This window comes from Lissotriton vulgaris, chromosome 2_1, assembly GCF_964263255.1.
Source record: "Lissotriton vulgaris chromosome 2_1, aLisVul1.2, whole genome shotgun sequence".
Lineage (NCBI taxonomy): Eukaryota > Metazoa > Chordata > Amphibia > Caudata > Salamandridae > Lissotriton > Lissotriton vulgaris.
The window spans coordinates 111,920,989-111,937,641 of NC_141687.1; the positions used below are offsets into that span (position 1 = coordinate 111,920,989).

At 47.4% G+C, this 16,653-nt stretch overlaps 1 protein-coding gene across 1 annotated transcript in view; it reads right to left on the reverse strand.

Annotated features, from left to right (window-relative positions):
- The window catches only part of KIAA0753 (KIAA0753 ortholog), a 294,415-nt gene that overhangs the window by 68,054 nt on the left and 209,708 nt on the right, over positions 1-16,653 (reverse strand). Inside the window, exon 13 of the mRNA XM_086954540.1 lies at positions 5,811-5,984. Coding sequence (XP_086810666.1) covers positions 5,811-5,984 — 174 coding nt within the window. The remainder of the gene's footprint in view (positions 1-5,810; positions 5,985-16,653) is intronic.

Sequence of the window (16,653 nt, forward strand, 5' to 3'; positions counted from 1 at the left end):
AAGCTAATTTTATGATGAATTCCTAATACCCTGATCCTGCTCTATCTTAATAAAGTTTACTTGAGTTTTTACACAAGCTCACTGGAGTGGTGTCACTAATTGCATGCCCATGTTTCTGACTCAGTGGTTGAGTGTGCTGTATGGTCGCTTAACACATAAGCTTTCGGATGCCTACCCGCTCGTGCCATGCTACCCTAGGGGACTGGTGACCCCAGTTCCAACAGGGTGGACAACCACTTTGGGCTCGACAAGTTTGGGCTGCACGGCCTTCTTGGGGTCAACTGTCTTTTTCGGCTCAACGCTCTTTGGCGGTGCGGCCGTTTACGGATCGACGCCCTTCGGGTCGACGACCTTCTTTGGCTCCTTTTCCGAGTCTATTGTCTTTTTTGGATCGACTGGTGTCTTTGGAGACGGTGTCTTTGGGCCGATAGGTCGTTCCGGCTTCGACGCGGCTTAGGTACGGCGCCTTTTGCCGGGTCGACGGATTTTGGTGCCGAAGGCTTGTTTGGGTCGGCGACGTTCTTTGGTTCGGCGCCCTTTGGTTGCGTGGCCTTGTTCGGGTGGACAACCACTTTTGGCTCGACAAGTTTGGGCTGCACGGCCTTCTTGGGGTCGACAGTCTTTTTCGGCTCGACGCTCTTTGGCGGTGCGGCCGTTTTCGGATCGACGCCCTTCCGGTCGACGACCTTCTTTGGCTCTGGAACCTTCTTTGGGACGATGTTACTGGGCCCTGGTGTTTCGGAAGGTTTCGGTTTCGGAGTCAAGCCGGATGGCGAGGCAAGCAAAACTTTTCTATGATCTTGGCTAAGGCCCTTTGGCGATGCCTTGACCGGAGCCGTTGTTAACGGGATAGATGGCGTCGGGGGCAGGGTACTCAGATGTGCCCCGGCGGGATGTCGTCATCGGAGTCCGAGTAGTCCTCTATGGTGACGATCTCTAGGTCCGAGTCTGGCGCTTCTTGTAGGTCTTGATCATCATCGAAGATGTTGTGCGGGTCGGGTGCCTGTCGCTGCATTTCTTGCCTGGCGGCACGTCAGTTCCAAATTGTTTTCTTGGATCAAAACTGTGCGCAGGCCGGACAGCTTTCCTCCTTATGGTCTGGAGAAAGGCACTTGTTGCATACTGAGTGCTTATCAGTATGTGGGAACTTGGAGTGGCATTGTGGGCACCTTTTAAACGGGCTTCTTTCCATCGACGGTCGGCTCACGTGGCGTCGAAAAGGCCCAACGGCCCGCGTCGACGACCGCTTGAAGATGGAAGGCTGGATCGAGTAGAGAGATACCGAGCGAGAACAATACAGTCGAATCGAAGGCCTTTTGGCCTTTAGAAAAGTTTTGTTTTTTATTCCAAAGTTGGAGTACAGGAGTTTGCATCCGAACCCAATGGCAGAAAAAAACAATCTGAGGATGGAGAGGATGCCCATGCGCACTCTAGTCCAGGGGAGGAGTCACCTACCTCATGATACTTCGAAGACTCTTCCAAGACAACAAGTGCAATCATCCGGACCCAACACTAGGCGGCGATCTATGCACAAGATATGATTTCAGCAGCCCACATGCCTCGAACATAGTTGAATCCATCACACCTATTCTTGGTTTAAAGTTTGGGATCGAGAAAATTACAGACCTGTCTCGGTTCCGAGGCGCGCTGTAACTGTCGACAGGAGCCTGAGGGCTGTGACGCACTGTGGAGGTGAGGGGGAGGACTATGTAAGATTTTATTCAATGGTGGGGGGGTCACTTGTACTCCCGGCCCTTGGTTTAGTCTTCGCTCTGGGGCCCGACGCACATACTGGAGCTTTTGCTGCTGCTGTTTATGCTGCTTGCCCGTCCGACCCACAATATTGTTGCTTGCCCTGTCCCTTCTGCATTGTTGCTTGCCTCCCCCTCCAACACTGATGTTGCTGGTCTGTTCCATCCGATCCCCCTCCCGCATTGTTGTGGATTGCCCTGTCCGTCCAGGGCCCCACGTCATTGTTGCTTGTCCTGCCCACTCTCACGTTGTTGCTTGACCCACTCATACCTCCAGAACAAAACCCCAAGACATGGGCAGACATATGGGCTTGAGGATTCACACTACACAAGCCTCGAATAAGCATCTAGAACTATCCTTCTTCCTCGTCACAGAAACGTCAAGCCTATATGGGTCAGTTCAGGTGCCGCTCATGGTTGATGAAATGGAGGACTCACTGCATTTCTGCAAGCTCTTGGTAAATACAACTTAGTTCCATACACTTCTAACAGTTTTCATAAGCAATATTGTTGCAGTAAACTTTAACTCTGCCAACCATTTAACCTTGCTTGGCCAAAGAAAGAGGAAAAAAGTAAAACATTAAAAAAGTGTGCCTTCAACGGAACCAACCAAACCTTAGTTTGTGAACCAAGGAACAAAGCAGTACAACGACCAACTTATAAAGACTTCATGGAGAGGTGACGCACAGATAAGACAAAGTCAATCACTTACGACAGCAGTTGAAAGTAGCTCACCTTTCCCTGTTGAATCTCCAAAAATGAATGTAGTGGCTCAGGAGGGTGAGATGTACAATTTGCACCTCAGAACAGAAGAGAATTTCTGTCCTGTGAGGTTGCTGGAGCAGGTAAACACAGGAAGAGTCAAAAGAGGACTGCATACCATAACCTCTGTGGCCAGTCTGGGGCGTTCATGATGACAACTTTTTTTGTTTTTGTATGTTCTTATATAGCGCTCGAATCACCGGGGAGGTATCTCGGCGCTTGCCTTGGGAACCCGTCCTGGCTTTTCCCTGTGAGATAGCCCCTACAGGGCATCCCCAAGGTGAAAGCCAATCATCCCGCCTCGGGGGGGAGGGGCGTTGTGGAGATTAAGCAAGCTTAATGCCCAGAGTTGCAGAGTGTGAACCCATGATTAGGTCAGGCACCGAAGCGAGAATTATCGAGTCCGTGGACATTTGAGCTCAAGACCCTGCCGCATCGGGAATTGAACCCTGGTCCCGGGTCTGACCTCTGCTTCAGGGTCTGCCTGCTCTAACCAGTGAGCCACACTTCTTTGGCCCACTCAATTCATCTTCAGCAGCTTTTGCAGACTTAAGGGCATGGGGGAAATATGTAATGAAGCAGAAACTCCCATGTCAACCGAAACACATCCCTGTAGGGTCCCTGCACAATAAACTAGAGGGCACAGAACTGTAGGTAGTGCGCATTCTAAAAGGTGGCAAACAGGTCCACCAGAGGAGTGCCCCACAGTGCGAAGATATCGTAGACCACATTAGGATTGAGACCCCACTCTTGGTCAGTAAGATGACGCAGACTCTGGGAATCGGCTCTTATGTTCAGGCATCCTGCCCGATTGTTGGCTACTACCCAGAACCAATGTGCCCGCACCAAGGCACAGAGTCTCAGTGCTTCCTGGAAGACAATATGCAACACCACGCCACTACGAATGTTGACATACAGCATCGCTCTGATGTTGTCTGCCAAACCACAAAGTGAGGGAAGTAAAGCTTTCAGGACCAGATGATTCATCAGCAGTTCGAGCCTGTTGATGTGTAACACATGTTCTACCATTGAAACGAGCCCTAAGATCTCAGGTTCTTCAAGATGTGCACGCTACCCTGAACTTGATGAATCTGTCACTATTGGAGCTATTACTGGTGGTGGGCAACAGGGTTCTCTTGTATCGGGGTCCGACTGCTAGGGGAAGTCTGCCGCAGAGTCCAGAGAAATGACGACAGAGCAAAGAGATCGTCTCTGTGTTGGAACCAATGCATTCAGAGGCATCGCTGGAGAGATCCACTATGGCTATTATGATGCATGGTGCCAGCAGACCTAGCAGACTACGTTGGCAACTTTATCTCCCTCCCGGAAAAAATGAATCTCATTGAGAATGTTCCGTATCCTCCAGGATGAAGAAAATACTTTATGTATTTACTGCACACAACAGTTGTTACTGGAGCCCAAGCCTGTGCAGTTCCATGATCAACAAATGCTTCCTGATGTCACAGTACATCTTGGGCAAGACTTTGTCCTTGGCACACTGATTATAAGTCATTTTTAGTGGTCAGAAAACTAACAAGTTGGGACTGAAGCTCTGGATCTGCATCAAAAGAAGTTGAAAAGGACCAACATCAGCTTACAGGAGTGGTGATTAAATAAGACTTCTTTGTTACTTCAGAGACATTACGAAGCCATATGGTACCATGTACTGGCCCGCATGACAATCCCATGGAAAGTTCTTAAGAACCAGTCTGGAATCTGAGGATACGGTCAGAAATCCATGGGCAGAAGTATTCAGTTGAAATTATCATTACTGGTTTCTTTTGTTTTTTTCTTTGGTTTTGGCACTAATTTGAGGTTAAGAGGAGACTGTTGCAGCAATTAAGGAATCCTGACTATTTCACATAATTAGGGCGGCAGAGGAATATAATTAGTCAGTACACAAAATACTGTACTCAGGGCCAGATTTAGGAAGCCAAATAGCGATCGCAAACGCCGAAATTCTCAGAATTTCAGCCTTTGCGATCACTATTTGGCTTTGAGCAATGTAGATAAGATTAAACCTACTCGCAAAATAAGCAATCTCAAAAATTGTGATTCCCTATTTTGCGATTGCATATAAGGAATAGCAAATTGCGATTCCTCAAATGCAATGTAAGTAGCACAAAAGAAATGCACTTTAGCCTTAAGGAATCGCTAGTTACCACCAACTTCAGGTTGGGGGTAAATAGCGATTTCCTTTAAAAAGAACTGTTTTGCTTTTTTAAAAGTGCCATGTATCTTTTTGGAACACTTGCATCCTTGAAATTGCACCCACAATTTGCGAGTGCCTCTTGGTTACTCGCAAATTGCGGGCGCAAATCCTATTCATTCCTATAGGCCTGTTGGCCCATAGGAATGAATGGAATGGTATTCCTTGATTGCGAATCTCAATTTGCGATTCCTTAAGGAATCGCAAATATTTTTGAGATTGCTACCTACATTCAATTTAGCCAATCCTTAATAGCGATTCGGTAAAAATTGCTATTAAGGACTCGCTAAATTGAATTTACCTACATCTGGCCCACAGTGAACATCTCACTGTTGGCCATATTTTTCTCGATTGGAGTTTAAGCAATCTACAAACTGTTTGGGGTTATATCCCAAAGCTTAACGGTTCTCTAAAAGTGCAGCTCTACAAGCTGGGTAGAGAATCAAAAAGGAGAACAATTAAGAAACAACTTTGACCACAAGAATTATTTTTAGGAAAAGCACATATTTAATCGAATTTTTATTTCAGAAATGATTCCTTTCAACAATTAAATTGCTGGACCAGGTGGCAGGACTTGAAATGGAAGAACTTAGCAGAAAGAAATGTCAGTATGGAAAATCTTAGGAAGGGATTTCATGAAAGTGCTTAAGGAGACTTATCCAACCTTTTGATGTGCTGTCTACCATACATGCATATTTGTATTACTTTCTTATCTTTTTATTTTTCATTTTTGTATACAGTGCTTCACAATACGGAGCCCAATGAGAAGCAGAGGATTTTAGGAATTTCAATATTATCAACTTTAACCTCATTTTTCTTGACCGAAGACAAATATTTTGTATCATTTAATCCAGTCTCACTAAAAACACTTGTACCAACACCTGACAAAAAGAAAAAATATTGGGTGGCAGAATGGCATCTAATCCTGCTTAGCTACAGGATACAAACATCTGATTTAAAAAAAAAAGCTGGAAAGAGAATGTACTGTAGCTGGAAATTCCATTTAATTGTCTGTGGTGCTGCTTATACCCAACAGGATGAGATGAATACCATATTTCTGTGCCGTCTATAAGGTGCCATGTACTTACTTCCATCTCCTCCATTCTATGTAGCATGATCTCAAGGCTTGAGCTGTCCTGCATGGCCATTGCCTCAGACCGCAGAGAATCACCCCGTTCCATACTCCAGAGATCCAGAGCTGTGTCTTCCAGAATTTCGTCCATAATCTTCTCACTCAGCAGATCAACTCTTTGCGCTACAGGCTATTAAAAGAGACACAAAGGATGAAATATTTTCAATAAATGTTATAACCATGAATTTATTATTTAAATATATATATATATCTGATTTAGAGTGCCAGTGGAGTTGTAGCCTGCTACATATAAAATGAACTACTCTCTGTCTAAAGCTGGGAACTTGAAGGGGTTCCTTACTTCCATTTTTGCCTAATTTACGGAGCACACCAAGCTTGAAAGGGCACTGTGTGGACTTAGGCTGGGTTCTCCCTTGTGACTGGACAAAGCTCTAATAAGAGTGAAACACGTGTCAGGAACTGCTTTTCGTTATTTTAGGTTGGCTTGGAATGCATTTTACTAGTACAAAGGAGTAATACAGTACTTAGAATGGTAAAAGGCTTTTGTCATTTTTCAGCTCAGAATGAATAGCACTTTATGCTTAAAGACTTTGTAACAAAAATGGCAAAAGGCCTTGACGCTTTTCCAGCTTCCTTGTGAATGATGCTGTGCTAATCCTACAACACATACATATGTTGATGGTGCTGTAGAACGCTTCAGATGAGGATGCTCTCCTTGAGAACTACTGAGGATTTGTTACTTCTTTTTTGCATAATTTATCTGGCAGAAAGGGATATATACAGCCCCAGTGTACCAAATAAACCACCCACTAGGAGCAAACATTCCAGCTTCTTCTCCCTAAACCCTTACTCCCCCAACTACAGAGCTTTGATCATTTGCCGCCTGGCGTCAGACCACTCTGCGCTGGCACCTGTGTTGCTGTTCGTATTTCAAAAACAATAAAGCAGCACATTTAACACAAAGAACTTCATATTACATTTCACATATTTATCATCTTTAAAAATATCTTCTAAATTTGGGAAAGAAAGTTTCTTTGGACGGTGTCTGCAAGAAACCGATCGATCCACAGAGGACCCTGTAACAGGTTTAGCCCAAGCCCCCAACAAAATGTCAGATAGAGCTTCACTACACTGCCCGGTTTGGCCCCGATTGAGGCCACAAAGTAACGGTTCAGCCGTTATTTCCACAAAAGGTAGTATTAAATCTAAAACCACAGCAATTGCCTGAGCATGTCAGCCAGAGAGAAGCTCCCCTCTGTAGCAAATCAAGAAAGGAGGTCAGAGACTGGGGAAGACTTCAAGTCACTAGTTTCACCCAACTCACTGAGTTAGCTGTCCTCCAGAGGAGGTTGGGTAGTGTCAGAGATGGCTTGGAGAAACCCCAATTCTTCCCCCTCACCGCCACAATAGTGTCCTCAGAAAGAAAAATAGGAGGGGCCCCACAAAGAGCTGAGGAAAAGTGCCTGAGAAAGGCTGCTCCACCGACGCAGCATCGGACGCCATCTAGCGCTGAAGAGGAGACATCTTTGGCATCGGAAAGTGGTAGTGGTGTGGCGCCAACGACTTCCCACGCCAGGAGCGAAGACAATGAAGTGAACTGATTAGTGTATGCCCAAACAAGAGCCCTGAAAGGGGAACAACCCTAGCCCTAGAAATGTGACTGTAGAGCGGGGGGCATTGGTGGAATCTGCAGCTAGATATCGTCTCTACCAGATAATGCGTTACTAAAGGCAAGTAACTTGTTCATCTGATAGCAACTTCTAGCTGCAGATTTCTTATCTTTTACCCAGTCAAATCAGCGTCTGTCAACGCCGAATCCAGCACTGACTGAGCCCAGTGGCTTTTGGTCATTGCCTGAGCGTTTTGTGAAGCATTCAGGCATGGAGGAAGAGTGGAAGGGTTCAATAGACCCTTTAGAATACCAGTTGTACACCCATTTTGAGACTTTGGACTGGTGTGAGGTACTAGGAGAGGCCAGTGGACTGGACACCTCTCCAGATACTGGTTTGCTCTCTCCACCTACCGTAGCTAAGGAGAAGGGAGCATTTTATACAATGGTGGTGAAGAGGGCAGCAGAGGTCCTTGACCTTGAACTTCCCTCAGTGACAGTCAAGACTAACCTCTTGACTGAAGTGCTTCAGCCTGGGGCTTCCTCAACAGAACCCCAATCGCCCTTTAATGAAGCGCTGACGGGATCCTTCTCGGAACTTGGTCCAAGCCTAGCACTGGAGCACCTGTGAACAGGACAATTGCTCGCAGCCATTGCCCTGCCTCGAGTGATCCTAGTTGCCTCACCCAACAACCCACTCCTGAGAGCTTGGTAGACCAAGCCTTGACTTCCCATGGTGCGTTCCCCGACGCTCCTCCGGACAGGGAATCAAAGAGGCTGGACAAACTTGGATAGAAGAGGTTTTCTTCCACGAGCCTGCCATTGCAGTCGATGAACATAGCATTCCTTTTGTGGCCAATCTAATGGGCATGCCCTTCGATGGGACTCGTCTCTTCGGAGAGAAGAGAGACTCTGCGCTGGAGCACTTCAAGGACTCGCAAGCTAATGGCAAAGTCCTTGGACTTCTCAGTGACACCTCGCCCCCCCAGTCTGCCTTTCACCCCTTTTGTGGCAACAGAAGGGGCAGGCCACTGCACCAACCATATCAGTTATCTCAAGAACGGCTGGCAGAGGTTCTTCTGATCTTACGCCATAAGGAAGTAACAGCTCTCCTGGCCAAAGGGCTACAGAAAGGGTTCCACTATCAGAAGTAGGCAGTGGTTGCTATTCCCACTACTTTCTGCTACCCAAGAAGAACTAGGGTCTTGGTCCTATTCTAGATCTCTGAACTGTCAATCTCTTCCGCAAAAAGGTGAAATTTAGGATGCGTACTTTGGCTCAGGTCTGGTCTGTCCTAGACCAAGGAGACAGGCTGGTAGCGCTGGACTTGCAGATAGCATATTTTCACATTCCCATCCTGCCTGGCCACTGACGTTACCTGCGGTTCAAGGTAGGCCATGAGAACTTTCAGTTCACTGTCCATTTGCCTTACCAGCGCCTCTCGGGTGTTCACCAAGGTGATGGTGGTCGGAGCTCATGTGCGCAGGTTAGGATTTTCAGTCTTCTCCTATCACGACGACTAGCTGTTAAAGGTGCCTCGCCCCAGACTACGGCAGACCTCCTTCATTAGCTGGGGTTCACTGTAAACGTGCCAAAGTCACACCTGACTCCTCAGACACTCCCTTTCAACTGTGCTTTTCTGGAAACAGTGTAGTTTCAAGCTTATCCTCCTGAGCAGCAAGTCCAGGATATTCAGGTTATGATATCACCGTTTAAGCCTCTATCCTGGATTTTGGTGAGAATGACTCTGATGCTGCTGGGCCTCATGGCCTCCTGCATCCTGTTGGTAAATCATGCCACATGGCATATGTGGCCTCCGCAGTGGGACCTGAAGTTCCATTGGGTGCAGCATATGGGGAATCTCTCCGCCTTAATCTAGATCTCAGAGGGAACTGAAAAAGACCTGCAGTGGTGGCTTACGAACCGCAATTGGGTCAAAAGCAGACTCCTCTCCCTACCCCAACCAGATCTGACGGTAGTGACAGATGTGTTGCTCCAGGGATAGGGTGGCCATCAGGGAGTGGTGGAGATCAGAGGATTCGAGTCTCCGGCAGAATCCATACTCCATATCAGCATGCTGGAGCTCTGGGCGATCCGACTAGCATTTCTTCCTTCTATCAAGGGGAAGTTAGTGCAAGTGTTCATGGACAACACTTCTGACATGTGGTACCGCAACAAGCTTGGATCCTTTGTCAAGAGGCCCTGCCTCTCTTGACATGGATGGAACAGCAGGGCATTACCCTGGTGGTTCTACACCTGGCAGGTTCTCTGAACACCAGGGCATACATACTCAGCCGTCGATGCCTAGATCATCACGAGTGGTTTCTCTATTCGGAGGTGTCACAGGGACTTTCAGCACTGGGGAAGAGCCTTGGTTAGAACGGTTCACCTCAGAAGAGAACACAAAAATGTCAGCAGTATTGCGCATTGGAGTTTTCTGGGTGGCTATCGCTCGCAGATGTTTTTCGTTGTGAGTGGAGCTCAGGCCTCTTGTGTGCCTTTCCACCCATACCGTTTCGGTCTAGAATTCTCAAGAAGATTAATAACTGGGTGCAAGTCATTTTTGTGGCTTCGGACTGGGCATGGAGAGTTTGGTATCCCAAGCTTCTTCAAATGAGCATCGATCCTCCAATCAAGCTGCCCCTTCAGGAGGATCTTCTGTCGCAGCAATAAGGGAGAGTTTTCCACCCAAACCGGTCAACTTCCACCTCCCTGTGTGGAGATTAGGTGGCAACAGTCAGTAGCTTTTGACCTTCCTCACGAAGTCTGTAAAGTTATCGTGGCGGCTAGGCGGCCCTCCTCCACAACAGTAAACACCTGCTGTTGACAAAAAATGTTAAACTATTGTACAGAAAAGTCTATTGACCCTCTTTCTGATATTCTTTTCTAGATTCTTCTCCTTTCCCAGCAGGGCTCTGCTCTGGGCACTCTTGAGGGTTATCTCTCTGCTCTGTCAGCTTTCCTGTGGCTGCCTTTTTGTACATAGGTTTCTGAAAGGGATTGTACATATGTTTCCCCCTTCAACATGCCTCAGTAGGATCGGAGCCTGGCTCTCACTTTGAGCCACTACACAATTGTACCCTCCAAGTAGTTACCATCAAGACAGTTTTTCTAGTGGCAATAACATCTGCCAGGAGGGTGAGTGAGCTGCAGACTATCATACAAGCCTCCCTATCTTATGGTATTCCCGGACAAGATGGTGCTTTGCACACAGGCCTCTTTCTTACCTAAAGTGGTGACCCCATTTCATTTAGGACAATCTGGCACCATGACCACCTCCACATCCCTCAAAAGAGGAGAAACGACAATAGTCTGGGCCACAAAAGAGTGTTTTCCTTCTACATTGACCACACAAGAGAGCTCCGGGTGGACGACCAACTCTTCATGGGCCATGTTGGAGCTAAAAATGGTCAGGCATTTCTCGCCTGGTCATTCTCTGTATCAAGGTCTGTTACGCCCAGGCTGAAAAGCAGCCTCCTGAGGGCTTATGAGCCCATTCCACCAGAGGAAAAGCTGCGACCACAGCGTTGGCACAACAGGCTGCGACCCAGATCTGGGATCGGATCCATGAGACCCCACCGGAGCTGTGGCAGGAGCTGTCGGCGTGGTACCTGAAGGGGCATCATTCGACCCCAGAGAGCCCTAAGGCGCTCTGAAGTGGTCAGCCTGCTAAAATAGTAAGCGCATGGCCTTGCAAAACTCCTTTATGTGAGCCGGGGTCACTCCGGCTTCCGAAATAGGGGGATGCGCAGAGTCAGTCCTAACAACGGGCCAGCAGAACCATGCTTGGACCATCAAAGTTCCCCACTTATCTCACCAGCTTTCGATGGACAAGGTGAAATTGAAGACTTCTTTCCTGAGTGTCCCTAGGACCTTGAGTGCAACAAAAAGGACTTGGGGCTCCTGTAGCAGTCCTGCAACCTTCTTCTCGATCTGTAACGAGACCTCCTAGGAGTCGCAGTAGACGGTGTTGACTGCTGGGCTGCAGGCTGCATTAGGGACGCCCCTTCAAAGCTTTAGATGTCATAGCTCGGCACTCCGAGCACGACTGAGTCGTGGTCACGCTCAAGACACTATAAGCACACAAGGTGTGGGCCGATAAACAACTTGGTGCTGGACAGGCGCCACACTGATTAAACCCTACCTTTCTAGAGGACATTCTCGACACACAAGAAAATATATTCAAAAACATGCTGAAAAAAGTCTTTCACAAAGAGACAGAGGGTAGCTCTTCTCTAGATCAGCACTAACTGGTGTGGAATGAGACACTGATAAGGTCTTGCTGCACTTCAGGTTCGAAGCTGCAGACTTTGAACTGTCATGTCAACTTAAAAGACAAGTTACTTACCTTCAGTAATGCGCTTTCTTGTGGAGACTATCTGGGGACGCTATCCAACAGAAGGTTACTCACCTTTTAAATATTCCCCAGGCATCAGACTAGATGCAGAAACCTTTGAGCACTACCTCTGCATGTCAGTAGGTGTCACTGTGTGGCTCCACCCCAACACCATTTTGCTCCGGAAAGTAGGTGGCGGGCTAATATAGGCACCACTCCTGCAAGCAGACATCAGTGGCTTTCAAGACTGTCCGTCCACCCAGACGCAGAGCCCAAGAAACAACTTGGCTTTGATCAGTGTGCAGATTTCTAGTCTTGGGATCTAATTTTAGGGTTGAGCCCAATTCACAGACCAGGGAGGTTCAGTGAGGAATCTGCAGTTAGATAATCTCTACCAGACAGAGCACAACCGAAGGTTAGCAACTTGTTCTTCTGTTTGAGACTTCTAACCACAGATTCTTAAGCTTTTCAATAGATCCCAAAGCAGTACCTATTGGTCAATGAATGGACTCAAACAAAAACAAAAAGGTCCTGTAGAAACAAGTCGACAAAATGTCAATCACAGCAAACCTGGCTATCTAGACAATAGTGCTTCATGTAGGGACGCACATGTAGCTGCCTGACAGATGTCCAGGGCAGGAACTCTGTGTGCCAACGCTGTTGTAGCAGCCTTGGCTCAGGTGGATTGAGCTCACAGACCTTCTGGAGGCTGCTTTTTGGAAAATGCATAGCAGATCTAAATGCAGAACACGATCAAGCAAGAGATGGTTCTCGTCTGCATGGCCTAGCCTTGTTCTCTCCAGCAAACAGCACAAAAAGCTTGTTGTGAACCTGGTGTTCTTCGGTACAATTGATCTAAAACTTTAGTGCTCTTTTGGGATCCTTCTCCTCAGAGAGGTGAAGCAGAGCACAGAATGTCGGTAAATTACATTTTGAGCAAAATGGAACGGTGCCACAACAAGTTTATCTGGGAAGGTAGTATACAAAGAAAGCTTGAAGCTCACTTAAACGCTGTGCCGATGTTAAGGCGGCAAGGAACAGTCTTCAGGGTGACAACCTGGGGGGTAGAAGATGTCCACGCTTTGAAGCGGCTCCAGTGGTAGGAACCAAGATCCTAATGATAAGCTTTGCGAAAGTAGCGGTGATGCTAAGTCCCAACATAATTCTGCCCTCAGATGACAGCGACTGTAGGTGAGCCCGTTGCTGCCGAGGATGGCCCTAATTGAGAGCTGCAGGCTGTAGCTGAGAGGTGAGCTGTATAGCCTCCAGCCATATGCTACAATGGTGGCATGAGTTGTGGCGTGTGCTCTGCATCTGACAGGACCGCAAGACACACTGACCGGTAGTGCTGTGCGATCCCCGTTACTCAAACCCGGTATCCACTGGGGTGGTGGCCTATGTGGTACTGAGCCTTGCAATCCCAGGCACAGCTGGTGAAAGTGCAACCCTGAACTAAAAGCCCTGCAGTGAAAGAGAAGCCAGACACAAGCATGTGGGCCCCGTTATCCTGCGGTGCAATGGGGAAAGCAGACCATAACTAAAACACACCTGCGTTTCGACACAAAGTGCGCCCCAAAAACTGTTGATGCAGCGGTGGCACCCTCTGAGGTGACGTGCGTGCCTCCTCTCTCAGGGGACAGTGAAACACAGGACCCCCAACTCTGCCCTCCACAATGCAACAGAGCCTCTCCTCGGCCTACAATAAAAATCGATGCACTGACATACAGGTTGGAACTATTGGCAGCGAAACTGGAGAAACAAGATATGCTCCACACAGTGGCAGAGCTCGCCACTGTCTGAGATAAGAACGATGATCTTGAGGTGTGTTTGTGGCACAATGATCTATTACTGTAGTTCACCAACACAGGCAGAATGGAGGACTTATGTGAAGACTATGTTCCTAGCAATGTTTGGCACTGACAGCTCCACCAAACTAATGTCAGTAGAATGGGCACACCATTCACTTGCTCCGCTCCCACCATCAGGTGCGGAGGCGTGACAGATTGTTGTGTGCCTTCTCAATGATAAGAATAGAGTTGCCGTCCTGAGAAAGTCTAGAGATAAACGTGATCTTCAGAATGAGGAAATCATGGCCACATTTTTGCCGGACTTCACCATTGCCTTGTTAGATGCCCTCAAAGTGTCTGCCTGTAAAGAAGTGGTACAAAAGGGGGCGGTAAAGAAGTTGCAGCAGGCCGTGATAGATTACGCCATGCTGTACCAGGGCACACAACGCATATTGCAGATACAGCAGAGTGAAGGAGTTTTTTGCAACAAGATGGAATCCTTAACAGACATTCTGAAATTGGTGCTGACCAAATGGCCCGGTGTAGTACGGACAGCCACAGTGACTTGGATTGACTCTATCCAACTCCACTGTCGCATGGGGGGGCCTAAATGAGGTCCCACTAATCAATAACCCGCATGGAGGGACTGCGCCAGGCTGCTGGCGGCCGTGTCTGGATGAGGTGAGACTTTAACGGTCATGGGGGAGAGCTGTCTTCTGGATTACACCAAATGTTATGCAGAACACTTACTGCGGGACAAAGGTAGAACACCGCACATAAACAGTTTCCAACCACTACTGCCTACTACTGGTGGTGGGTGTTTCTTAGCAAGCTTCTTAGCCCCAAAGGGTAGGCACCTGATTAGTAGACGAGCAGTGCATGGTGAGATTGGACTGAAAATGCTGGTCTGCTTTCGTTCTACTCCGTCATGTTGGCGAACAGTGGGTTTCATTGGGATGATAATGTGGGTGGTGGGGCGGGTTGAAACTTTATTAAAATATTATTCCTATGATGTGGTAATAATAGGCATAGATGTGAAGATCATGCTACAATGGGTGGTGTTTTGTACAAAGACACCAAAGGGAATGGTTAATTTGCAGCAGCCCTATCCATGGTTTCGTAGAATGTGAGGCCTGAATGACCCTCAGAAAACGTGCATGGCCCTAGCATACTTGGATTGTCATCACATGGAAACAGCTTATCTTTAGGAGACACCCCAGAGTGTGGTATTGCCAGAAAATGAGCCGCTCATAAATACGCTTCTTCGTACATTACCTATTCAAGATGGGTCATGATACTCATTGAGGAAGGGGTACATTTTCAACACTTCCGTACAGGTAAGGACACGAATGTCAGGTATGTCATAGTAATGGGCATTTTGACTGACACTGGTCAACACGTATGGTCCAAACACAAATGACCCGCCCTTCCACCAAGTGGTGCTGAACACACTGGTGATGCTTTGCTATCTTTTGGGGCAGGGACCATCCACCTGGAGCCAGCCTTAGACAAATCCATGTGGGCCGGTGTATGAAGTAGATGGCAGTGAACCCATACGGGTGCAGGGGTAGGGGGATCGGAGAGACTTTGACATTATGAGCCTTTGGAGATGGAGACACCCCTAATGGCGGGAAGGCACCTATTTGGCCTCAGTACATGGCTCCCGGTCTGACAATTGACTTGCCTCCAGGGACATTAATGCCTCAATAAAATTCATACTGCACCTACCACGCACACTGTACTATTAACACTGCAACTATCATCTGGCTCCTGCCTCCTATTCACTTGGAGGCCTTCCCCTGGGGTGCTGGATGATGCTGTATTCCAAGCCACACAAAGGGACACTATAACTGATATTTCTAAAAATATATAGGATCAGTAGACATCAGTGGACCCGGTCAGGGAGGCTTTTAAGGTGGTGGTCTGGAGAGCACGTATAGCTAAACAAAACAGCATTTTGAAAGCCATGCACACGCATTTAGCAGCAAATGAAAGCAAAATCCAGGGCCTGGAGCTGACGCAACACCAGACCCACAGGTGCTGGTGAAGATGTCTACCTTTAATGATGAAGCAGAGAGAGAAATTAAATATCATGCCATTGCAAGAGCATATGGTGAGGGCAACAGACCAGGCAGGGACTTAGCAAGTAGGTCTGGGGCAACATGGACCCACAATTAAATCACAAACATCAAGACAGATCAAAAGACAGAACACTTTACCTGTATCATATCTACATTTGTAGACTTCTAATCAGACTTTTCTGACACCAGAAGTATTATGTCGAGGAAGGCAATAGTGATGTACCTTAATGATATGGCTCTAGCTAGGTGAACGCCGGACGACGTTTTTGGCTCGGCATGTAATGACAGATGAGATTAAGGACGTCATGTGCACTCTGTCTCTTCCCAGTGATAGAAAGAAGTAAGACTAAATTTATGATCCTCCACTGCGTGGATGCCCCCACACCTATTCGCTTCCCAGCCACATTGATTATCTTTTCTCCTTATTTAGAACATTCCATGTTTCCTGAGCTGAGGCTCTCTTCCTTCAAATGTGGATAACCAAAATGTCAGGTGAGAAATATAAGGCGGCCCATGTCGACCCACTTAATAGTGGATCGACATGGGCCGCCTTATATTTTTTCTCTGTCAGGGAGTGTCAATTATCACCATCACAGGGTATTTGCAGTTCCTTGCAGTGGTTTTGAGCATATGTTTGACAATGAGTAGATGCTGGAGAGAACTAGAGAGGGTCTTGTCCTCTGCCACATGAAGTTTCATCTTGTGCAGCTGTGAGGTACTCTGTATGAACATGTGGTAGGCGGTGGTATCGTCAAGTGTGGCTGTCTTGAAATGGATAATATTCAGAGTCAACCCAATAATTCTCCCAAGGGTCCTCCCTGGGTGTGACAGGGTCATAAGAAGGATAGGGACTGCCTTAGTAGGAGTTGGTGAGATTAGAATGAGTCGATGGCTGTGATAATAGTGGGCCTGCAACACTTATTGTGCCACCCACTTAAGTAGTCCTTTAAAACATGTCCCAGGCCTGACACTGCAGCCTGTGTGTAGTTTTAAACTGCCAATTCGACTTGGCAAAATAACCCTCT